General features: G+C 31.7%; 1 protein-coding gene across 1 annotated transcript; it reads right to left on the bottom strand.

Annotated features, from left to right (window-relative positions):
- Positions 1-11,817: 11,817 nt before the first annotated feature.
- Positions 11,818-16,294, bottom strand: LOC142357408 (uncharacterized). Its single transcript, XM_075409048.1, has 3 exons — positions 16,210-16,294; positions 15,395-15,680; positions 11,818-12,387 (listed from the first exon to the last, which is right to left on the bottom strand). The coding sequence occupies exons 2-3, from the start codon at positions 15,635-15,637 to the stop codon at positions 12,004-12,006; spliced, it is 627 nt and encodes a 208-aa protein (XP_075265163.1). The 5' UTR covers positions 15,638-15,680; positions 16,210-16,294; the 3' UTR covers positions 11,818-12,003.
- Positions 16,295-27,365: the final 11,071 nt, after the last annotated feature.

The following is a 27,365-nucleotide window of genomic DNA, read 5'->3' as shown; positions in this document are numbered from 1 at the left end:
TATTCAACTTTATAGATACAGAATTGCCAAAACTAAAGATCAATTTAAAGGACAAGCTTAGAGACTTAACAATTTAATTTGATGTATACAAATTGGGTAAAGTAGAAACATTAATAGAACCTAGTAGATTTGAAGAAGAAAGAAGAAGATACAGATTTGAAGAGAAACTAGAGATTAGAGTTTTTTGATCCTCTAGCTAACACTATATATACTAATAAAAAAATTAGCATTGGGTAGATAAACAATGAGAGCACTTATTTTGAAAAATTGAGAGTTAAATAAACAAACTAAGGCATAGAGCTATGAAACTAGAAAATCAACCACTGATATCGACCGAATATAGTCATAAATTAATTACAGTTGACAATAATGCTGCCAACTTTCTTTATTTAATGAGTACTCAATATAATCCTCAAATACGTTTACATCTCAAGGTTTTAGCTAAAAAAGAATGGGTAATGAAGGTTGTCGATGTATCCCTAGAGCAGGTTGGTGGATGGCTTTTTAGTTTGCAATATTATATATGAGTTTTCAAGTGGCTTTATTAGATTTTTCATCAATCTGTACTTTTACTGGATAATATATATGAAACGTTTAAATCTGTAGATTTAAACGCAATTGATAAGAAAAGCAAATGATACAGAAGGAAAAAACGCTTATTAGAGATGAAAGGGAGAATGTATTTTTGTTTCAGATCCCTTGGATCAGGGAATCTGCATGGGGAACAAAGGGCAAAGCTCATTTGCAGCTCCTTGAAGCCACTAAATGGGCGCAAACAATCAAGTAAAAAAACTAGACTTACTTTTAATAGAATTAAAAGCTGGCATTGATGGTTTATAAAATTAAAGGTTAAATGGTTAAATATATCTAAACAACTGTTATCTATGAATATTAATAGTCAAGAGTAACAAGATAATTTTGTTTTTTATTAAAGTATTTAGGCTAAGTCACACCTACATTGACTGATAATGACTATTGACTAGAACAACAAGAACAACTATTAGCTAAGACAATATTTAGTCTAATAATGACATAGTTTGAAAGATAAAGAATAAAACTTTTATAAAAAATGAAGCATGGTCAGCTGAATAATTGCTAAATCATTTCTAAGCAAATATAGCAATAATCATAAATTCATATTATCTGTTTTAGATATAATCATTAATTATGACTGGACAACATCTTTAATAAAAAAAATCTGGTATAACTATAACTAATGCTTTTAGATTAACTCTACAAGAACACAGAATACCAGAATGTTATGCGTTGGTAGAGGTGATGTGTATCACAATAAATCATTTAAATTGTTAATGAAGGAAAAAAAGACAAAAAGTACTCTACATGCTGTGTTCTTAAAGCTGTATTTACAGAAAGTTTCAATGAATTATATTAACTATAAAATTAATAAACCGATGTTTATAAATGGTGACGGTAAATGGGGTAAATCCATTCGATGATGCTGTTGTAATATACAATTATAACATTCATAGTACTCAAAATATCACACCGTTGATGCAACAATCCAGAAAAAGCTAGATGGAATTTAATTGGCGAAGCAGTTTAACTGATGTAGTTTAACTACATCAGTTAAACTGCTTCTAATAAATATAAATCACAACTCAATGACGGTGATTATGTTTAGAATGCTAATAAACGTAACATTTACTCTAAAAGATATATATAACTAATTGGAACAGAGAACTATTTAAAGTTATTCAAGTAGAAAAATAAGACGGCCAGCATAAAAGTCAATGATAACATAATAAAAGGTAAATACTATGAACAGGAATATTCAAATCTTACTTTGATTTTGAATCCAATAAAAGGAGTTTAGAATCTCTGTGAACAGATGACATGAAGCAGATTCATTTGAGCGGAAATAGTTCTATCAACAAGAAAGGCTCACAAATAAACTTTTCTTAGAAGGTAATTATTACTTTGATATGAGAGATACCTTTAAAATTAGGAATGCGCACCCTCTCACAGATGAAAAAGATGTTGTTCATAAACATTATGGCTATTTAAAACTATTATCATCTTCTAATAGAATAGATTTTTTAAATAAAAAATAACTGAATTAAGAAAAGATGAGTTTGATAAAGTCACAACCAGAACATTTCAACTAAACAAAGCACAAACTAATGTTGAATTAATTAATGAGTTTAATAAATCAACAAGAGAAGTAAAAAATACAGAATGTTTTTGTTTTAGAGTCTCTAGTGACATTATCTCTGATTATAATCAAATAAAACTGGAAATTAATTGAATAAATTTAATATAAACGTTGCAAACATACAGTTAGAAGATATGTTCGCTAAAGTCATACAAGAAGTTAAAGAAGATAATATACTTCATGGAAAAAATTAGCAATGTTATTAGAAAACATACTAATTGCAACAAAGAACAAGCAAGGCTGGCGATCCATTATCAATAAAAATATAATGAAATTAAATGAAGGTTATTTCTTAATTTAAGTTTTTCATAGACAAAACTAGACCCAGTGCACCCTTTTTTTATCCAAATCTCTCTAATATTAATGCTAAAGGTTGGACAGAGACTAAGGGGCATTACAAAAATGATAAACTCCCAGCTAATAATAAATTAATTTTTAATATTAATATTGTAAAATAAATTGGAAATTATTACTAAACTGAAACTATAAACTATAATAAAAAATTATTAATTTTGAAAATTGTATTAATATACCTTAGGTAACTGAAATAGCATTATCATCTATAGCAAGAACAGCAAAAACAACATCAGTTGCATTAATTGGTATAGGATTACCTTATTCTATGCCAGCAGCGTTTGGTACTGCAACTATATGTGGTTCATTGTCAAAAAAAAATAAATCTAAATTAGGAAAAAAATTATAAAGTATTCTCAAATGTATATTTCAGCTAAACAGTCTATTGACAATTTTAATAAAGTTTAGCTTAAGTCAATAAAAGACAAAGAGATAGATAATGATGAACACAATGAATTAGTTAAATTATATGAAGAATATAAGAGAAACAAGAAAATGAAGTTAAATTTTTTTAAAACTAAAGTAAGTATTATTTAGTAACAATAATAAATTCAGCAAATTTGATAATATTACCTTTGTTTTTCAAGGATAATTTTATTTATAGCTTAAGTAATAGTCATAGTTTTTTGTTATAGTTATATTTACATTTTTTAGCTTTAGTTATGGTTAAACTATAGTTATAGTTAAACTATAGCTTTTGTCATTGCAATAGCTTTAGTTATAGATATAGCTATAGTTATAGCTAAACTATAGTTATAGTCATAGTTATAGCTATAGTTATAGTTAAGCTAATAATAACTCTACTTCTTACCTTAAAACTAGCTTCTATCTTTCTGTACTAGTTTATACCTTCTACAATTGTTGCAAATTTAATTAGCTCGGGTGTAGCCACTAAAGTTGATTTAGTGTTTTTAGTTGCAGCTGCACCTCTTATTCTACTTGCTGTTTCTAATAATCTTACTGCATTTTTAACAAGTTTGTTTCCAAAGTTAGGTGTGGTTTTATCAACACTCTTAAAGAAATCTTATAATCCTTTAGCTTCTTATGTTGCAACAGATACTGTCATAGATTTATTTTTTTTTACCTTTAGTACAAGAACGTTTTAATATCTTAATATCTTTAGCTGAATTGAAACCATAAAAATTAATATAAAATCTTTATAATATCTACAACCAACACAATAAAAATAAGTTTTAAACTATTGGTAATACCCCAAATTAATTCTATACATAAAAAAATGGAAGGTATAAATTATAATCTCTTTGTTGTAAAGCCTAATCCTAAGCCTAAAACCAAACCTAAGACTAACACCAGAGTTAAAGGCAAATGTCTGACTAAAACAAATGTATATTCTGTCTAATCAGCTTAGCGATAATTTTAATTAGTTTTACATAAAGTCAGTAAAAGATAGTTAGATAGATAACGAAGAAAATAATGAATTAGTTAAAGTAAGTGAAGATTATAAGAACAACAAGATAATAATTTACTTTTTAAAACGAAAGTTATTCGATTTTAGTTATAATATTTTATTTTTTAATAAGAAAATATTCTTACAACTCGCAGGTAAATATCATAGTCTTAATCACAGCTAAGCTAAAGCTAAGTAAAAGACATAGATAAGGCTTAGCTAAGCTAAGACTACAGCTAAGCTATAGTTTTAGTTATAGTTTAACCTAAAGCTATCCCTATAACCATAACTAAAGCTCAGCTAAAATTAAGTCTTGTTTGTTCCAAAAAATTAATCTCTTCTTTTTTGTGCTACTTTTGTACCTTATCTAGTTGTTGCAAATCCAATTAACGCAAAGTAGCTGCTAAAGCTGCTCTAGGGTTTTTAGTTGCCCAGTTCTTGCAATTTTATTTAACTCAGTTGAAGCTGCTAAAGTTGCTAAAGTGTTTTTAGTTGCAGTTGCACGTCTTTTTTCTATCTCCAAAACTCCTGTTGGGTTAAAAAGAAATTTCTTTCCAATGTTAACTGTAGCTTTACCTACACTCTTAGAGAAGTCTTTTAATCCCTCAGCTTTTATTGCTGCACCCAAAATTGTCATAAATTTATTGCTTTTTCAACTACTGCATTTACAAGTTAACAATCTAGTACCTTTTGATAAAAACAGCTCCCTGGAATATGGTGGTACCAGATAAATGTCTACCACCAACACAAAGTGCATTATTTGTGTATCTTCGGAAATGACTGATTCATCTCTCTATTAGAGAAAATGGAATAAATTATAATCCTTTTTTGATGTTAAAACAAAACCCAAGACCAAGTTTAAACCAAAACTTGAAGGTAAAGGTCTATCTAATGCAAACAAAATAATAGATATTGTTTAAGCTAAAGGATTTGTTATATCAAGTAACAACAAGTAATTCTTTAACACTAATTTAACTCGAATCATGAATACAGCCTTGACTATAATCATTGTCTTGACTAAAACTACAACACTAACTATAATTATAGTATTGACTATAACTTTAACTATAATAATAGTGTTGGCTATAATAAAATCGTATCTATAAACAATGATATTAACCATAACTATAACTATATAACTAGAGCATTAGTCATAATCATAATATCAGCCGTAGCTAGAGCATTAGCCATAACAACAACTATAACTACAGCATTAGTTATAACTATAACTATAACTGTAGCGTTAGCTATTGGCTATAAACATAACTAAAACACAATATCAACCATCTTACTACCAACGCTATTAACACTAATATTTTTTCTAGTTAACAGTAACACTTGACTTAAAATATTTGGAGCAGCACGAGCAATTTTAAAAGTAAGTTGTATTGCTTGCGCTCCTATATGATCTCTTTGATATCAGGTATCAAATATAATTTTTCTATAACTATTTTTCAAAGTTCTCTTTATTTTTTATGGTTTAATTTTATCTATTAATCTTTTTTACATTCTATTAAAACTTACAATTTCTTAAATTTCTGTTTTATAATTATTAGTACCGTAGTTTATATTCATTCTATCTTCTGGATAGTACACACTACCAAACTTAGAATATCATTCAATTTCATAAATTATACTGGAATCATCGGTTTGTTCATTAATACTTTTTTTTCGAACGACACAGTAATAATTGAGATAATTCAAAACCACTGTTAACAACTAAATCAAACAATAAATCACTAAAATCTAGTATAGTCCTATGAGACAGTAAAGTCTATGTTATACTTTTTAGTTAATCCTTTCTGTACAATTACTCTATTTTCAAAACAGGGAACAATACAAGGCACACACCAAATCATATCTCTTATTTCTGTTTTACAATCATCAGCTACTGCACCAGCCCAAGCGTTAACAATAAATAATGCTCCGTCATTATTATTTCTCATTAGTAAAAACTTGAAGCCTGCACCATAAATAATCTTTCCTAAATCTTTTATAAAACCAATTAGATCTTTCATCATACAAATATAATTTATTTTTGCAGCTTCATTATCATCTTTTATTTGACTATTTTTTTCTGTGTGAGATCCAACTAAGCCTTTTCGTTTCTGATTTCACATAGTTTTTAGTCTAAGAGAAATAAATAGCGCTAAAACACAATAGTTTATTAATATAAAATTGTCGTTATTAGCTGTTACTGCATCTGCATCCTCTAAAAACCAAAACTCTATCTCTGAATAAGATTCACGTAAGTTTAATTGATTCTCTTCTCTGCTAATTAGAGGACTAAAATTGTTTTTAACTGTACTCATTGTTGCTAGATTATTTGGTTTCTAACTCATTATTTTGCTATTTTGTATGTCATTATTATACAAATATTTTCTATCTATTTCGAAGTTAATTTTCAGGTCACAAAAAAATTAATTAAAATTTATTGCCTTGGTTTGTGAAATACATTGCTTATTGCATTGTTTATTGTATTGGTTATCAACAAAGTCACCACTCCGTGAACTGTTTTGGCTATTTTTTAAAATCTAAAACTAACTAAAAACTCAGTCCTTTATGAACTAAAAAAGATACATGAAGACCTTACTAGAACTGAAGAAGAAAATACACTTAAATTTAGAACTATAAAGTCAACAGAAAGATTTATCTTCACCTATGCTAATTAAACAAACTTGGGGCTAATTAGATTATCAGTTTATAACTCAGTGTTTAATGTAAAGAAAAGGAATAATCAGTTTTAAATTGCTTGCGTAGATTTATATGACGGTGTTTCTTCGTCCTCGAGGTCCTATAAAATAGATATAAATATTTCAATCTTTTTGAGTATTATACCTGGAACGTATGAATTGGTTGAGATAGCAGAAATAATAAAAGAAGAAACTGATGGTAATGTCATGATTGAAGAAGATAAAAAAACAATGAAATATAAGATGTTATTAGTTTCGATGTAGAAAATTCAGTAGCACCTTTACTCAGCTTTTGGAAAAAAAGTAAATATAAAAATTAAAATAAATCTATAAAATTTATTGATTTATGGATTTTAATACTATTAATATTATGTGTAAAGTAATATCTGGTGTTAAGGATAATGGTAGTGACGCAGACATAATATATGATTATAATCTAAAAGAACCGCCAGGTTATATGATAAACTCTATATCTACTATTATGCCACATCAAACTGTTACCAGGGAAGGAATAGAATAAATTGAGTTTCCTATTAGAGTTGAACATCGTAGATCAATTGATTTTAATGGTGATGTATTAATTTTTACTGTACACTTAGTTTGAACTGAAACTAAGACTTAATCATTGACTCAGAGTAAGACTTAGATGTAGTCTTAGTCATAGTTTTAGAGTAGGATATATATCTAGTCAAAGTCTTAGACTAACATTTATTCTTAGTCATAGTCCTAGATTAAGATGTTTTGTTATTGATATAGACTAAAATCAAATCACAAAGAAAGTCCTGGACTTGAGTATAACAATAAAACGTTCCTATCCCAGTTAATTCATAGTAGTCTGCATTAGTATTTTTGATTTTAGATCTATCAATAACAATGTACTTATAGGGCTCTCTACATACTTTTTTACATATTTGAGCAAAATCTTTATAACTAATTTCATAATCATTAAAGAAGGTTTTATGTTTTGGTTGAAGTACATTACCTCTATGTTCATATAATATTAATAATAAAATATTGTATATTAACAATTTCTCTCAAAATTTGTCTGTCTATTGAAAATAGATTTTGGTTGAGAAAAAACATATCACAATTGTTGTGTCTAACCCAACAAAAAATCTTAATAATAACTGGATCTTTATCTTGCACATCATCAAACATCAAATTTTTTTTAAATTTTTGAGTAACTGATCAGGTGAAGGTAGTTCTTTTCTATATTTTTGGAACTCAACATCTGCTTTGTCATTAGAACTCTCAATATCTTTATACTGATCAGCAGTAGGACCAGTGACAAATAATTTAAAATAAATCTATAAAATTTATTGATTTATGGATTTTAATACTATTAATGTTATGTGTAAAGTAATATCTGGTGTTAAGGATAATGGTAGTGACACAGACATATTATATGATTATAATCTAAAAGAACCGCCAGGTTATATGATAAACTCTATATCTACTATTATGCCACATCAAATTTTTACCAGGGAAGGAATAGAATAAATTGAGTTTCCTATTAGAGTTGAACATCGTAGATCAATTGATTTTAATGGTGATGTATTAATTTTTACTGTACACTTAGTTTGAACTGAAACTAAGACTTAGTCATTGACTCAGAGTAAGACTTAGATGTAGTCTTAGTCATAGTTTTAGAGTAGGATATATATCTAGTCAAAGTCTTAGACAAACATTTATTCTTGGTCATAGTCCTAGATTAAGATGTTTTGTTATTGATATAGACTAAAATCAAATCACAAAGAAAGTCCTGGACTTGAGTATAACAATAAAACGTTCCTATCCCAGTTAATCCATAGTAGTCTGCATTAGTATTTTTGATTTTAGATCTATCAATAACAATGTACTTATAGGGCTCTCTACATACTTTTTTACATATTTGAGCAAAATCTTTATAACTAATTTCATAATCATTAAAGAAGGTTTTATGTTTTGGTTGAAGTACATTACCTCTATGTTCATATAATATTAATAATAAAATATTGTATATTAACAGTTTCTCTCAAAATTTGTCTGTCTTTATAAAATAGATTTTGGTTGAGAAAAAACATATCACAATTGTTGTGTCTAACCCTACAAAAAATCTTAATAATAACTGGATCTTTATCTTGCACATCATCAAACATCAAATTTTGTTTAAATTTTTGAGTAACTGATCAGGTGAAGGTAGTTCTTTTCTATATTTTTGGAACTCAACATCTGCTTTGTCATTAGAACTGTCAATATCTTTATACTGATCAGCAGTAGGACCAGTGGCAAATAATTTATCAAAAATACAAATTATTTGTAATTAATTTTTTTAGTAAGTCAGTTTTACCACGTTCACTGTGTCCTGATGCTATACATCTAAAGTCTCTGGAAGAATTGAAACAACAAATATATCTTCATCGATTGACCATGATTGTAGATCTTTTTTAGCATCAATTTTAGTGTTGTCATATCCGTCACTATTAGTATTAAACTTACTATTTCTAAAGATAACATTACATTATGGACGTCCTGGTTATCATATGGTACTGGCACTTTTGGTGGTTTATTGGCGATATAGTTATATGTCTCCAAATACTGCAATGAAAACAGCTAGTCTAGTAGCTACTGGTGGAAGTGGTATGATAAATAGAACTAATACAGCAATTAATGGCGGATCTTTTGGGTATTGCAAAGATTAAGAAACGTGCTTCGCAGAGAGAATCAATGATAATGAAAATGGTCTGCGAAGCAGTTTCACTGATAATGAAAATGCTAAATATAAGAAATAAAATATAATGATCTGCGAAGCAGTGTCACTGATAATAATCGTGATAGTGATGAGAATAAAAATCTGTGAAGCAGTTTCACTGATAAAAACAAAAGTCCAAGCAAGCCTCTAAGCAAACATTTAAAGGTTGACCTATTAAGCAAACTAAATGATGAATATGAAAAATAAAAGGACAAAAATTTTGAATAGTAAAGGTATGGAAACTAATAAAAAAGAAAATAATAATAAAAAAGACTTTAGTGACGATGTTCTTGGACACATTGTAATTATTGTTGCTCAGGAAAGATAAAAACTTATATATAGCAGATGTATTGGTAGTGTTTTAAAAGCGACTGTTAAAAAAATTAATGAGTGTATGAAGTCTAAAGTTCAGGGTCCAGATTTAATGAAAACTTAGTTAATTATAAATAATGGGTTATATGTACCTAGAATATGATTTCATATATGACGGATAATTCAATTTCATTGGTCATTATAGTTTCAGACATAGAGATGAATTAAATCACGATAAATTGGGTGTTAAACTGCTCAGTAGTTTTTGTTGCGTTAAAAAAACTGTCATAATAAAGTTAATAGTAATAATAATCATGTCAATGATAAAGTCAATGACAACGTCAATAAAAAAAATTAGACCAATGATAAAGGCATAAATAATGACAAGGACAATAATAAGAATGATAATAATGAAAATACTAATAACAGTGATAATATAGAAAATGTTAAAATATGTTATAAAAACTTATCAGTAAAAATATAACACTTTTTGATAATGTTAAAGGTACATGCAAACAATGTTTAGCAGAAATAATTTGTTGTAAATAATGTTCTTTGCAAATTTGTAGAGGTACCATTACAACATATTTTAAAAATATGCATAGAGCTAGTTATAATTGGGATCAGCGTAATAAAATTATAAAGAAATTAATGGATAATGATAATAATATCAATAAATTTTTATTAGCTAAGAGAATTATAATAGAAAAATAAAAAAATTCATGGTGAATTATCTTGGTAAACTTAATTATTTTTTCACCAAGATAACTCACCATGAATTTTTTTGTAAATCTTGGTAAAATATTTTGGTGAGCTATCTTGATTTAAACCTAAAACAGAACAGTTTTTTATATGGTAAACTATCTTGATAAACTTAACTTTATTAGAATTTTTTTAAAAATAATACAAAATAACCATAGACCCATTCGATGATAAAAGCGTTAGAGATTATAGGGGTTAATTTAAATTTCATAGTAGTTAAATGTGAAGTTTTTTTTTTAAAATGTTGTGGAGGTAGTTATATACCTATTAATAGGAAATAACAGGTAGTTCGTTTTTTACAAGAAAAGTTAGTAAAACTTGAATGTTTTGTGAAAACATGAAAAATGACAAAATTTCGAAAAATTTCAATATTTTTATAACTTTTTTTCTCCGTGTTTGGGAGGTAGTCATAAACACATTGCTGTTAAACTTCAAGTCTTGAATAATCTGTTCAGTTACTATTGGCTTGAAACATACATGTGTAAACTTTAAAATACCACATAATTGTCCTGCTGGACTCTACAATGCCAGACTATCTCTTATACTATGCCAGATATTATGTTTGAATTCAAGTTATATTTCTTTCAAGTACGGTCACGTAACTCTTGCTAAATTCACTTTGAAGTTCTTGCTCGCTTTCACCTCAAACCAGTGGGCGTTTCTCGATTAGTCCCATTTTTTTAGTGACTTCATCTGAGTCACAATACCAATTAACGCAATGATACAGCCCTAAGATAATCAAATAATTAGGGTAAAACACGGGCTTTCGTCTTAAAACGCTCTCAGCTAATCAGAAGCTCAATTTCTGCTTTTATCTTTTTCATTTTGAGGAACAAATTAAACGTCGCACTACGTGAGTGGTGGCCTGCGAAAGCCGGTTACTGGTTGCAAATCAATTTGAGAGCAAGATAGAATGCAAAAAAAGTCTTTTTTAACCCCCCCCCCCCCCCGCAAAGCACGTGCCATTACTTAGTAAATTATTATGTCAATGTCAAAATATTGCATGTGTTGTTAGGGGGGTGCAAATAACATACACCCACTAAGCACAGGGGCAGAAACGGAGGTGGTCCGAAAGATAGAGTTTTTTACTCAAAAAATTCTGGTCAAAACTTTATCGAAGGGACGGTTTTACTTCAATTCGTTATTTCTCGGGAAAAAGTTTACAAAAAATTAGCACCGCCGTGAAAAACTGTCAAAAAAGATTAGTTCGAGCTTTTACATAAGCAACATCAGTGTACAGGCCCTTGTTATCTCTAGTTATGACTAGTTATGTCTAGTTTAGAGACCATATGTGCAAATTCCCAGTAATTGAAGATAGATTAATTGTAGGACCTGATGGTAAAACCAATCTGTGCACCTTCTAACCAATTTTACGAATAGAAAGTTATAAATAAAGTTTGTGTCTCAATTGAGAATTGATATACCAATACCATTTAATTATGCGAGTAGTATAGAGTTTCGATTCAGACTACAGTTGTCTACTGCCATTGTGTGTAATTATACATTGTGTGCAATGATCATAGGTCATATTTCAACTGATTTCTTTTTTTTGGGGGGGGGGGTATGTGATTTATTTCCTTGCACCCCAATCCGTTGGACCTTGACAAACAGTGTAATGCAACGTTGTACCATTACACTCGTAATCGTCAGCACCCAGAAATTCTGGCTGCCTGCCTGGACGACTCTGGGCCGTGCACCGTTCATCTCTCTCGTCCAGGGCATTTCCAGGCTGGGTTTCGTTCCTCCACATACTTTGAGGTAACCTTGAGCGACTGCTCTGCGGTAGCTTGTAGAGATTTTTATCTCGACGAATGTTCAGGAGCTGAGCAGTAAGCACTCCACTTTCTGGCAATGGTGCCGCTCGTAATCTCTGATAGCCTAGCCAAAATCCAGACTGGCTGTTAGTCGGAAGTCCCTCGCCTATCGCCCAATTGAGGATTATTTGAAGTGCCTCCTGTTAAGAAAGAATACAACTGGCTAGAATTTTAAGTATCTTAGTAACCTCTGAGCATACGATTACAGTCTGAAAAATGACCATTTGGGTTTCCCGGGCCGAGGATTTTCCCCAAAAATAACGGGGAAAAGAGTGTAAAGAGTGTATAAATAAAAAAAATTACACCCCTATTTCTCCCCTATTAAATAAATAAAGGTGGAAGGAGGTAATCAGGATTGATCCCCCCATCTTCCTCGTGTCAATTTGGTTATATTGGTAATTATGTGTAAGTGTAATTTTTTATCAGTCCACCCTAAATTACTCTTTTTGCAAAGAGTGTAAAAAGAGTGGAGAAAAGATTGTAAACACAGTGTAATTTTTTAAAAAAATTACACTATTACCCTTTTTTTCCCCTATAAATAGGAGTGGAATACACATTACACCCTAATCCGTCCGTGCTAATTAGGGGTGGATTAGGGGTGAAACCTCGGCCTGGGTTGGGATGGTACAATCAGGGCACAAACACTTGACCAAAATGTGGACAATCATTTGTCCGTTGGTTCAAGATATTTAACAACTGATGAACATTTTTAAGATTTTTCTCCTTCCTCATTTGGGGGAAATTATTATGGGACAATATCATAAAAAACATTTGCTTTGACTCCGCAACAACAAAAAAAAATTTAAAACAGTTTTTTATTATCTGTTTTTTAATAAATTTTACTTTTTCAAGTTATTAGTAATAAGTTTAAAGCGAAAAATCTAAAATGGTCTTTAGGAACGGTAGCAGCCGTTGAAGAAAAAAGTTACAATATCGTCCTGTTTTTTTCATTATATCTCATATAATGAAAAAGACCCCCGCATTTTTAAAAGAGACAGCTTAATTGTTTTCGGAAAAAAACCAACGCAATCTATACTCTCACAATGTTTGTTGTCTCTCACAATGTATGCAATAATGGAAACTCAAACATAGTCGGATAGGATTTGATCACGCCATTGACCCGAATGAAACAAATATATTTAAAAAAAATTGTGGCATTTTGTGTCCAACTAAAACTAGGCATCTAAGTGACCACAATGTATAGATAATTCGGTAATTACCAGTACATATTTGGTAGGGTTTGTAAAAATTGTTCAATGGTTAATGCCAGACAACAGCATAATTAACAAGTTCGGATATTTCAGCCTCTAGACTCCACGAGGAACAACTTTCGTTTTTTAAACACTTGCTAAACATTTTAGGAAACAGTTTCGTATTGTTTAAGCAAAACTAGACAATTACTCTATCTGATTCAGACTTTATTTTTCATATGCAGAAAAACAGTTAAAATAATATATCCGGTCATTGAAATACCCAAAAAATGGACCTCTGATCCAAACGCGTGACCGGCAAAAATGCTGGTTTTGCGACCCTAGAACTGGCGATATTAATTTATGCTACAAAAAATTTACCTGGTCTTTTTATGAAAATTTGTGATAATTACGCTGTTGGAAGAATGAGTTACGAAAACGATGCCTTATCAATTTTTAATTAAAAGTCGGCTACAATTTTTCTACTGAACAGGTTTGTAAACTCAAGCAATTAAGGAATGAAAATCAACAATTAAGTCTAAAACCTCAAAAAACAACTCATTTAATGCAACTTTTAAATAATAAATATTAGTAAATTCAACGCAAAGTTGAAATCAAATATTAAATAGAATCAATACGAGAAAGAATTGTTCAATTTAATTAAGCAAGCAAAAAAACTCATAGAATTTAACGCTATGTCTCTCTTTTTCTCTCCATCTTTCTCTCTCTAACACACTCTCTCTCTCTCTCTATGTTTCTCTCTCTTTCTCTCTCTCTCTCTCTCTCTCTCTCTCTTCTTGCTGTCATGATGAAGATTGATGTGGAACAATTCAACAATAAATTGCTGTTTCGAAATAGAGTAGTGGCGAGAATACAATCTATTGATAATAAAGGAGGTAAAGAAAAACTTTTCCATTGCTTGCTCAGGGTTGCACTAGCTTTAAACCAATATACCTGAGATAAATGCGATTCTACTTTGAACTCCATGTGGTGAAATTTTTTTGCTAGATCCTAATTACATCACTGGAGACGCAAATAAAATCAGTTGAGCGACCACACTTAAGTGCTAAAATAAGTCTTACAATTGCTCAATATGTATACGTTCTAATTTCCAAACCTATATGTCATAAGCTAAAAATAAAATTATTGGGTGCAAACTTAAATGCGACAAAAATTGAGAAAAGAGAGAGCTCAATATTAAGTTATTCTGTACATGCAAAATACGGTGGTATATCTAATCTTAGTTAAATAATAATTTTTATCGTTGCCATAACTTTCAGTTCCTTTGGATGTTGCCAAAATTTTCAGTTTCAGTTGCTGAAAAAACAGCAGACTTACAATTGTTTCTTGTAATCCCGATATGTGGATATTGAAAAGAGAGAGACTTCCTGTTGAGCAAGAATTAGAGAAAAAGAAGAGCGGCTGACGTCTGAACTTCAGACTGGTCTGATATCCTTGAGCTATCAACCTCTGGATTCGTACGTCTCTTGACAATGAGACATCACAAATTTTAAAGCTTGCGACTAGCTCCGAACCTACTCTTATGTCAATGAAGCCGACTAATTATCTTTATTTTGTCAACTTTTCCCTTCAGAGTTGCTGCTATGAAGAGCGGCCTGCAAAACATCAGTATCGTTATGTCAGTCTACAAATTGATACTTGCATTGAATCAGCCGTCATAGACCAGTCAACATTGTATTAAATAAAACATAATAACAAGGCCTATGAATAATGTAATCTTTCGCTCAACTATATGAAACAGCGCATTTTCACTTTTAACATTCCCGTTCGTTTAGACTATGTCTAAATTGGTCATAGCGACTTAGAGCAGCGTTTATTTCACAAAAAATTTAAACAATTCTTAATTCTGTCCTTTTTCACTATTTCTCAGTGATAATGGATTATATATAAAATCTAACCGACAAAAAAGACTACTTAATTTCCTTAGCACACTAACTTTATTTCTCACAGAAACTGGCTTCCCTTCGGTAATTTTATCAGCACACTTTTCCTCCGCGTCCCAGTACGAGACCGGACCCGCAGCAACGTCGACAAGCCCAAAGCACGCATCATTCAAAAATGTTGTTCCGGGCTCACAGACCGTTCCGTTATCAGCTTCAACTTTTTGAACTTCGATCATGACCATGATTATCATCAGGAACTCGTTTGCAGTAACGATCTTGGCGTAAAATGTAGCCATTCTTATGCTCCTTTCAGTTTCAGAGGATTTGCTTTTTTGGAACCTGAAGCAGGAGTGAATCAAGACCTCAAAGGCTAGTGAAAAAAGATCAACTACATGAATTTACACGGACGCCATAAAGTTCGCTATCGTATAAATTTTTAGTAAAATCAACAACCTTTTTTCAAAGAGAATTTTGATTGCTCTCTCACTGGCTTGCTTAAATGCAATCAATTATTTTCATTTGTAATAATTGATGAAATAAAAAAAAATTAAAAATTTTTCATCTCCCTCAATAAGCTTGCCCTAAATACAAGGGTTCAAAAATAGCATAAAGTAATCTAGAATCAAAATTTGGACTCGGAAAAATTGTCTTTATACGGATGCCAAAATCTTGCAAATTTGTATAAATCTTTTTGTTTTCATAACAAGTGCTATGTCGAGATCTTGGCAAGGTTGCCATGTTTTAGTAGGTTAAATCTACCAGATTTTAGTAGGTTTCTTACCAAAGTGCATCAATTTTTGCTTCACTGAGTTTGCGATGAAATCAGCGCATTAAGTTGTTTCGATTTTAGATACTTACTAGTACTTACTTGAGTGAGATATGAGAATTGATTTAAATATATCTTTTGCTGGTTCAGATTCAAAATGATGGCGTGATGGGAAACTCCGTTTGAGATGGCGCCTGACAATTAGGGTTTCCTACAGTGTTTTTTGTGAAAGCCGGATGATACGCTCATAGCTTGTGAGTGAACATAAATGTCGACCAAGCAGGTCCGCAGAGTGTAAAACTACACTTTTTTGACAAAAGCAAAACCGCAAAGGTGCCAACCCCCCAAAAGGCTGCTGCTATTCAACAGATCAAGAAACTGTTTTCTCAAATCAATCACTGTCATTTGTCTGCCATTTCATGTTAACTTTATTAATGGATTAAGCGATTGTGAACATCTCAGATTCCTAAAACTCGGGAAAAGGAGAAATTTTTCTCAAGGTGAGAAGGGTTTGAGCTGGTTTTTGAAAATAATGCATGTTGACAACAGAAATTAATCGTTTAACTTTCTTGCTTGATTTACCTTCAAACATTCTGAAGAAAAATTGAAATTCCTGGTGTGGTTCTTCTCGGGTTAACATTTCTGGTCAATTCTATCCAATTGCTTTCATTATTACATTTTTGAACCATGCAAGTTCCATCCATGAACTTTGTGATCACTTTGCCAATATTTTGATAAACGATGCTGCCCTTACCCGCCCCTTCAAAACATGATGCTGCAGTTTTCCCCATCCAGATTAAATAATAATTAAAATAGAACAAATTTTACGCAACAAAAAAATTCGGCCAGCATTTCAAGATATTTAAACAGAATTCTCATTATTTTTTCATTGGCAATAGTTGTAATCTTTGAGAAAATATATTTGTGTTGTTTTAAATACAGATGTTTAGAAACCCGGGTTACCCCCATATTTCAAAAAGTTATAAAATTACAACTTCATATTATGGCTTCTATGAAAATTTGTAGTCATAAAAATTTCCTTGAATGAAAGTCTTAAAAAAAAATTCAAATTGAGAAAAAAGCATTCAAAGCATGGCGAATTAAGCATTCAAAAAAAGCTTTTCATAGTGCGGCTCTGCTAGTGAATTCCGCAATTACGTTTCAAGATGTATGTGATTGATGCTGTAATCAGATTTGAAACAAGAGCGTCAATAAGAAAAAATCTTCTGTGATTTGAGCCATCAAAAGAATAATAATATCAAACACATGTTTGTTGAACTGTTTGTTTTTTTTCTTATTTTTTTTCAGGTAATGAATATTTTTTATCAGTTGTAGTTCACTTTTTGAATGGCGTATTCAACATTTTACGACAAACTTTCTCGTGGTCACCATGGTCCTCTTCACTCTGGGCAGAACAAACCCGTACTGAGCCTCCAGAGACCATCAGGCCTGATTCAGAAAAAAATCAGACAAGGTCCCAGGCCTGATTCAGAGTCTGATCATGTCAAATACAAGGCTGCTAAGAGAACACTCCAGAGTCGATCTCTGAGGTTTCTATTGACAGAGAAAAATCAAGACTTGGGGGTCTCTGCCCAGAGAAATCCCTAGTCTTGGGTCTCTCTGCCAAGAGAAGGTCCAAGTCTTCTGTCACTCTGTGCAGAGTAAAACCAAGACTTGGTGACCTCTTGGCAGGCAAGACACAAGACTTGGGATTTCTCTTGGCAGAAAGGATCCAAGACTTGATTTTTTCTTGACAGAGGGTTAGAATGGTGCATTTTCTAGGTTCATGGGCACTTTTAACATAAATTTGAGTACTCTTATGTACAAATAAAGCAACAAATATGATTATGAATGCTATTTAAACTATGTTCGTGGCTCTTGGTAAGGTATGGTCACCTTTTCAAGGCTAAAGAGGTCCTTAAAAATACAAATTCAATACTCACTGTTGAAGAGAAAGGAAGAGCTATAGCTAAAAAAAACCAATACAATACCGAACATTACATATATATATATATATATATATATATATATATATATATATATATAAAACAACATGCTAAAGCATAAAAAATGAGTTGGATTTTATGGATATAGGGGAACTTCGATTTGTAGTAACGCTCGATATGAACAACTCCTAGACTAGCTTGAAAAAAATATATTTTAAAAAAACATTTTAAAAAACAACGAAAAAATCTTTTGAAAATCTAAATTTTCTCCTAAGCAAGCTAGGTCAAAAATTCTTTTTGTCTTGAATCCCAGTGATATAGAGGAACTTTGATTCGTAGTAACAATAGATTTGAACAACTCTTTGACTAGCTTGTCCACAAGGTAATTTGATTCAGTTAAACCGCAAACGTTTTTTTTTGAACTTCAGATTGCAGCTAATCTTTTTTGAGACCTAATACATAAGCATGGGTCCTATTTGGAAACAAATTCTCAGTTTTTACTTCTATCATGGGGATATTTTGTATATCAGTGAACGTGAAGAGAAGAAACCGATTCTAAGACTTGGCAGAGAAACCCAAGACATGAATTTTCTCTGCCCAGAGAGGCCCCAAGTCTTGGGGTGAAGTTCACGAATTTCACCTGCAAATGGTTTTTTTTTGACAGAAAACGTATAGTTAGACACCAAATTTATATAAAAAAATTGCCCTCATTAAATAAAAACTCCGGATCCTCATGATGTCAACCTTAACTCTGCTCAGAGAAACCCAAGACTTGGGGTCTGCGCTGCCCAGATAAACCCAAGTCTTGGCCTCTCTCTGCCCAGAGATGTCTCAAGTCTTGGCTCCGCTACCCAAGTCTTAGCATCTCTCTGCCAAGACTTGGCCTCTGGAAAATCTCTGAATCAGGCCTGATGGGCTCTGGGGGTTCGGTACGGGAAGCCGGTTGTCATGCTACAGAATATAATTTCACTTGCTAATAATATTGATAAGGTGACATTAGAACTCAGATCAATAGACAAGAACTTATAATGAGTAACAGGAAAAGGAGGTGGAGGGCTGGCAACTTAGGTTAAAAGTTTTTACACATGCAATGTATGTGGATATTTTATTCTGATCAACGTAAAAGCTGTTAGTATTAGTGTTGTAGTCGCAAGAATGTCGGTTTTGCTGACAAGTTTGTATATACCGCCATGAGATACAAATTCCACGAGATACCACGAGATACAAATCCTTAGAAAGGTACAATTTTTTCACGTCACGGAATTAGACTTAATTTTAAAAACATATCCTACGAGAAACAAAAATTTGATTTTTTTTGTAACGTGAAAAAGAAATTGGAAGAACTGGCGAATGAATCAAAAAGATTTTCTATCCTCTACAAAACGTTATGCAAAAATCTCTAGAACAATTTTCATCAAATAGTGTTTTAAAAAAGAAAAACTGCAAAAGACAAAAATGCTGCAGCCAACAAAAAGGACCTTGGGATGAAATTTACACAAAAAAAATCAACATAGGCTGGAGAAAGATTTTGAGACCGTGCACAAAGTTTAACACTTTATTGAAACGAAAGATGAATACCTTTTATCAAGATGAATTAAAATTACTGCAAGAAATAAGTGAAATTGTATTGAATTTTTTTAAATGAGAATACAGGTAAGAAAATCGAAGTCACTGAAGTAAACCATCCCAAGAGGAAACTTAAAAGTTCAGCGAATAACTCTTAGAAATGGGTGGAGAATTGAAGTCAAAATTTTTGAAAAATTTTTGTTCCATAAAAACAATACGGGCAGAACAATCAGTGTATCTTTAAAAGATCACTGAAAAGGCAATATTTGAATTATTAAGTAAGGCCTCCAATACCCTGTCGAAGGTTGTTGAGATTTAAATATTTGATTCCAATTAGTTTCTGAGCCTTTTTGCGCCTTTTTTGGGCGGTGCACACAATTGGACATAAAAAAACTATTGCTTTTCTCAATCACGGTCTTTTATCACAAAAATATAAGAACCTATTTTTGTTACTTTGTTCATATGTAACTCCTCGTGCTCAATTTGTTTATGTTGCAGAAATTGTTTCCAATACAACTTTTTCCAGAAACTGCTGTGCCGCAGGTTTCAATTCTTCATTTTCTGATTTTCTAAATATATGTGATTGCTACAATCCCAAATAATTATTTTCGCGGAATCAAACAAAAACTTATTATGTCAGAAATTGTTATAGGCAGTCGCCAAAGTGTGCTAAAAAAGGACTCATTGGTGGAAAAAAAATAAATTTACTCTTAATACCAAGAAAACAAAGTCAATGGTTTTTAAAAATCAAAAATCAGAAAGCAAAATTGGACAACTTGAATTCATTGACAAAAATATCAAAAATTTTGATAGTTTTTTTCTTTGAATAACAATAGACACTAGTCAAACAATCAAAAAACATATTCAAGTTGCTGTAGAGTAAAACTTAGCAAAATTAAGTCGTCTGTTTTAAAGACAAAGAAAACTTCTCAAAAACTTACATAGTTAGCATTTTTAAAAGTCATATTCCAATTGTTCATTACGGGGTTTTATTTACGGAAACTCTACAGTTTCAGATATTTTGCAATCAGATTCAAAAAGGACACAATTAACGAAATTCATTTGACAAAAAAGCGAATGAAACTCGGTGTCTGGACTAGGAAGGAAATACAAAATTTTTTCTGCAAGAACTAAGACAAGAAAATACCTGTCAGCATAGATTGTGGTGATCAAAAAAAGTTTACCGATAATTTGAAATACAAGGCTGAAAATTTCTGTAAATTATTATTCTTTATGGCACCTTATTATCTGAACGAATTTTCATAAATGACATCGTTTAGTGAAAATTAACTTCTGGAAGACTACAATTTTGATAATCAAGATTTGTCAAACATGCTCTCTTAGGTATCTTTTTTTTAACCCCCTGCAATCAACCAAGAGTTTAAATGCTATTTTTCAAAACAGTAGGATCCAATTACAAAAAACTAACGTTTATTTGGCGTGCTTTTCTCCACGAATATTACTTACAGATAACACTCACAAACTCTGCGAGGATATTAAAATATAAAAAAGCTTATAGAAGTGGATCAACTGATGGTCCAACGAGTGTTTTTTTCTGTTGCGTCTGATTGTACAGATATTTGTATGCAAAAGACATTTTTGCTGTAACAATTTTGGATTTGTTTTAATCAATTAGGATTCGTTCACATTTTCAACAACACGGATTGAATTTAAAAATTTACTTCTTATTTTTTTTGACGAGCAGGTCGAGGCCTCAGTTGCTATATTAGCCAACTTTGTGTAATTTGCCGTGAATCTTGTAGATTGATTTTCTATACCTCTAGTGCTTGACAGAATTCATAAAGTTGAAATCTATATAAAAATAAGAGCTTCGGCAACCTAGTGACAACAGTACCATTCATGGATCAAAAAATAGACAAGTAAAGCTAACAAAATTGAACGAAAAACGAAATTGCAACGGAAGAGAAAACATCTGCGTAATATGAATCAACAAATAACATTTAAGTTCAAGTGTTCTTCTAATGCGAAATAAGTATGGGTTGGTTCAGTGGTAACAATCAGCGTCTATGGTTAAATTTAGAAGAACCCTCCAACACCCTCTCAGACAGAGGAAGCAGCCTCCAAGAAAAGCAAAACTGGTCTTTGTTCATATAACGGAAAAAATAAACATCAGCGTACATTTTTTTGCATTTTTCGCTGGTCTTAGCGGCGATCGGTAGAGAACTCATTGAAGTTAAAGATTTTGTGGATCTATTCTGTCTTGCCACACCCCAAACTTCTCACCCACCCCTTCTCATTGGGTAAATAACATATCGAGAACATATCGAGAGAGGTCAGTGAACTAAAGGCTCAAATTAAGATAGATGAGAACCGAATCCAGTTCAAAAAGTTGTTAGTCAGATGCTGTTACCACGAGGCTCTGAGAGCCTGAAAGTGTGCTTGATCAGAGGGAGGGTTTACTGTTCTGTGTACTACCTGTTTTTTTTTTTGCTCTCAATTGAAGTTATAACAATTTTTTGTAACCGGTTTTTTTTTCAAAAAATTTGCTTCGGAGATTCCCATTTTAGCTTGATATTTCTGAAATAATCTTTGCTTTCAAATAATTTTTCACAATTTTTTTATATCAACATTATATCAATTGCTCTCAATCTAAAGTATGTTCACTAGAACATAAAAATCTGTTATAGGGGCTATTATTACTCTGCTATAATACCTCCAGTACTTGACAGGATTCATGAAGTTGAAATCTATATAATAACCAGAATTTCGGCTACCTAGTGACAACAGTTCACTAGTTGCATTCACATGCCGTTTTTACGGATCAAAAATTAGACAAGTATAGCTAACAAGCATGAAAAAAAAATGAAAATGCACCGCAAAGGGAAAATATCTGCGTAATATGAAGTATCAAATAAAACTTTTGCTAAAGTGTTGTTCCAATGCGAAAAAAGAATGGTTGGTGCAGAGAGTGCATCCTGTGTCTATGGTTAAATACAGAAGTAAGAGAACCTAGTGGGGTTCTCATTCAAAACTTGAGCATAAGAAACAATGACAGCAGTCATCCCTAGTGAACAATGACATAGGACGAATTTCCCGTTGCTTCGTTTTTAAAACGACCGACACCCTCTCAGACAGAGGAAGCAGCTTCAAAGAAGAGCAAACCTTATCTTTGTTCATATAAAGGAATAAATAAACGTCAGCGTACATTTTCTTGAATTTTTCGCTGGTCTCAGCCGCTCCCTGTAGATAACTCGATGACGTTAAAGAATTTCCGGATCTATTCTGTTTTGCTACACCCTCAACTTCCCCCCACCCTTGCTCAGTGGGTATATAACATTTCTGCCCCCAGGCGCACTTTTCATTTTTACATAGTAGAGTGGTATGTAAGAACACATAATTTATAATTGCTGCAGGGGGCATAAAACACACTGATGCGCAGAAAAAATCCTTGCTTTTCTATTAGAGAAAATGATACAGGCATCGATTCCTTTAACTAGACAAAAAACAATTTTGTCGTTCTCTGCCAGATTCTGATCACGCCCTTTTCACAACTGCTTAGTAGTCATACACGGATCATATTTGATGTCCTACAAATCATAACGCATCTCTTAGTAGGATCTTTTAATGACTACTAAGACATCATACATGATGCTTTTATGATTAACAAGGAATCATATACGCACCTAGTATAATTATCAAGAATCATACACTTTTTTTTCATAAATCTTTTTTACTTTTTATTTTTTATAAGTTTTTTGGGTAAAGCATCACCTATGCGATCCCCCCCCCCCCTAACGTACAATATCATTTGCAAAGTTGGGCACTAAATATAAGAGCAGGAACGAATAAATAGTTAAAGTTTTGATTTTCTCTCAAGCCAGTTTCTACCTTTATACGTTCGTTTAAAAATATTAGAAAAAAAATGCATTTAACATCATTCATTTTTTAAATTTGATCTCATTGCAAATTTATTTTTCACATGAAGCATCAAATGTGGACAGCAAATGCAATACAATAATTTAATATGTCCTCTGCCTACATTATACGACAATTTGTGACACCAGTCAATTTTTTGTGTGTCATTTATGACCTTTTGTGATATCCAAGAGTTTTTTTCAACTTCCATAGAAAATGAAATTAATTCAGTTTTTAGTCTGAAATTTTTTGCACGATCCCTGTATGATTTTTAAGAAATCATACATGATCTAGTATTACTACTAAAAATTTTTTATGATGAGCAAGTTGAGAGGGCATTTTGATGTACCTGTATGACTGCATAAGAAAAACATTAACACGTTTTACGTTCAGTAATATGTATTCTATCCTATATATTAAACGCGCGAGCTATAAAATGGGACAAAATTTTTGCGTGGTTAGGTGACATCTTGAAGCGCACGTTTAAGAACCGCATTGAGCAAAATGGTTAAGCAAAATTGTCGAGAGAGTCAGTGAAATTAAAGCCGCAAAGTAGATAGATGAGAACCGAATTCAGGACAAAAAGCTGTTAGTCAGGTGCAATCACCACGAGGCTCTGAGAGCTTAAAAGTATGCTTGCCCAGAGGGAGGGTTTACTGTTCCGGGGTACTACGTGTTTTTTATTGCTCTCAATTGAAGTTAATAGAATTTTTTGTAAAAGCGTTGTTTTCAAAAATTTAGCTTCAGAGACTCCTATTTTAACTTCACATTTCTGGAACAATCTTTGCTTTCAATTAAATTTTCACACTTTAATTTTTTTTTTGTACGTCAACTCAATTGCTCGCCATTCAAAATATGTTCATTGACACATAAAAATCTAACATAAAGGCAATTTTCAGAGACCGAGCTTTGTAGCCTTTATATAGCAGTTGGGAAGATGGAGGACTGCTAATGTTAAAGTCGTGGGTTCGAGCGCATGACTGTTACAGTCTTTTTGTAGCTACGAAAAATTATAATCTACGCTGCCAAGCGTTTGATAGCAACTGTAGCCAAGTTTGTCGGTTTATGCTCCTATGTGTGTGTGTGTGTCGGTGTGTGTCTGTTTGGGGGATTAAAAATTTTTTTTCTTTTTTTTAGTAATTCTAACCTGTTTTATCGTGGCTCTTTTTTTAGTTTCTTTCTGAACCGTGATTTTTTTCGAAAAAACCGCAGGTTTTTACCGATATAATTTTTCCGTCAAAAAGAATTTTTGAGCGGTTATTTTTATGCATATTTTCTTTTTTTCGTTTTTTCCGTATATATATATATATATATATATATATATATTTATTTATATATATATATAATATTTATATATATATATATATATATATATATATATATATATCTTTTTTCTCTTTGTCTCCTTATTTTTTTTCTCTTTCCTTCTTCTCTCGCTTTCTTTCTTTTTTGTTTTTTTTTCTTTCCTCTTTTCTTTCTTTTTTTCTTTCTTTTTCTCTTTTCTGCTTGTCTCACTCTCTCTTCCTCTTTTTAAATTGTTCTTTCTCTCTCTATTTCTCTCTCGATCTATTTCTCTCTCCCTAAGTTCAAGTGTTGTTCTAATGCGAAAAAATAGTGGTTGATGCAATGATTGCAACCAGTGTCTATGGTTAAATACAGAAGTAAGAGAACCTTGTGGGGTTCTCATTCAAAACTTGAGCATAAAAAACATTAGAAACCGTTCAGCCGTCATCCCTAGTGAACAAAGAAATAGGACAAATTTCCTGTTGCTTCGTTTTTATAACGGCCGACACCCTCTCAGACAGAAGAAGCAGCTTCAAAGAAGAGCAAACCTGATCTTTGTTCAAATAACGGAATAAACATCAGCGTACATTTTCTTAAATTTTTTCGCTGGTCTCAGTGGCGACCGGTAGAGAACTCAATGAAGTTAAAGATTTTATGGATCTATTCTGTCTTGCCACACCCCATCTTCTCCCCCACCCCTTCTCAGTGGGTATATAACATTTCTGCCCTCTGGGGCACTTGTCAATTTTTTATAGTAGAGTGGTATGTAAGAACACATAATTTATAATTGTTCCAGGGGGCATAAAACACACTGATGGGCAGAAAAAAATCCTTGCTTTTTTATTAGAGAAAAATGATACAGCCATCAATTCCTTTATCTAGACATGCGAGATTCTGATCATGCTTTTTTGCAACTGCTTAGTGGTCATACAAGGATCATATTTGATGTCCTATAAATCATAACGCATCTCTTAGTACGATCGTTTAATGACTACTAAGACATCATACATGAGGTTTTTATGATTAACAATAAATCATATACTAACCTAGTATAATTATCAAGAATGATACACCTTTTTTTCATAAATCTTTTTTTATCTTTTATTTTTTTAAGTTTTTTTTTGGGTAATGCATCATTAATGTCTGTTAAAAAGATGCTCTCATTGGTGGAAAAAATACATTGCCTCTTAAGACCGAGAAAACAATGGCAATGGTTTTTGAAAATCAAACATCAGGGAGCAAAATTGGACAACTTAAATTCATTGCAAAAATTATCGAAAAACGTTAATACATTCAATAACCATATACAGGTTGCCGTAGAGTAAAAATTGGCTCAATTGAGTAGTCAGTTATAAAGGTAAATAAAACTTCTCGAAAGCTCAAACAGTTAGCAGTTTTAAGGAGTTATATTCCAATTGTTCATTATGAGGTTTTATTCATGGAAACTCTGTAGTTTTGGATATTTTCAATCGTATTCAAAGAGGAAACAATTAACAAAGTTCATCTGACAAAAAAAGTGAATTTACCTCGGTGTCTGGACTAGGAAGGAAATACAACATTTATTCTGCAAGAACTAAGACAAGAAAACAACAATCAGAATAGATTGTGGTGATCAAAAAAAATTTAACCGCTAATTTGAAATACGAGATTGAAAATTTCTGTAAATTATTATTCTTTATGGCACCTTATTTTCTGAACGAATTTTCATAAAAGACATCGCTTAGTGAAAATTAACTTCCGGAAGGCTATAATTTTGATAATCAAGATTTGTCAAACATGCTATCTTAGGTATCTTTTTTATTTTAAGCACCCTACAATCAAGCAAGATTTTAAATGCTGTTTTTCAAACCAGCAGGATCCAATTACGAACGAAGTAACGTTTATTTGGCGTGCTTTTCTCTCCGAACATTACTTACAGATAATACTCACAAACGTACTGGTATTACAATACAAAAAAGCACATAGAAATGGACCAACTGATGGTCCAACGTGTAATTTTTTTCTGTTGCGTCTGAATGTACTGATATTCAACTAACAATTTTGAATTTTTTAAATCAATCAGGCCTCGTTCGCATTTTTAAATACAGAAACTGAATCAAAAAGCTTACTTCTTTTTTTTTGACGAGCAGGTTGAGGCCTCAATTGTTACATTAGCCGAAATTTTGTAATTTGCCGTGAATCTGGTAAATTACTTTTCTAAAATACCTCTAGTGCTTGACAGAGTTCATAAAGTTGAAATCTATATAAAAATAAGAGCTTCGGCAACCTAGTGACAACAGTACCATTCATGGATTAAAAAATAGACAAGTAAAGCAAACAAAAATGAATGAAAACCGAAAATGCACCGCAAGAGAAAAATACCTGCGCAATATGAAGGAACAAAGAAAAATTTAAGTTCAAGTGTTTCATCTAATGCGAAAAAAAGAATGGGTTGGTTCATTGGTAACAATCAGTGTCTATGGTTAAACTTAGAAGAACCCTCCAACACCCTCTGAGACAGAGGAAGCAGCTTCCAAGAAGAGCAAAAACTGGTCTTTGTTCAAAAAACGGAATAAATAAACGTCAGCGTACATTTTCTTGCATTTT

The sequence above is a fragment of the Convolutriloba macropyga genome, unplaced genomic scaffold (assembly GCF_964194025.1).
Source record: "Convolutriloba macropyga unplaced genomic scaffold, txConMacr16.3 SCAFFOLD_1458, whole genome shotgun sequence".
Classification (NCBI taxonomy): domain Eukaryota; kingdom Metazoa; phylum Xenacoelomorpha; order Acoela; family Convolutidae; genus Convolutriloba; species Convolutriloba macropyga.
The sequence above is the reverse complement of the archived record's forward strand: the minus strand, read 5'-3'. Positions and strand labels throughout refer to the sequence as shown.

Coding starts and splice junctions, on each gene's coding strand:
- LOC142357408 (XM_075409048.1), bottom strand. CDS start 15,637: ATGGCTACATTTTACGCCAAGATCGTTACTGCAAACGAGTTCCTGATG. Junction 12,388..15,394: donor CAGTTTCTGTGAGAAATAAA/GTTAGTGTGCTA, acceptor CTTTCTTAACAG/GAGGCACTTCAAATAATCCT.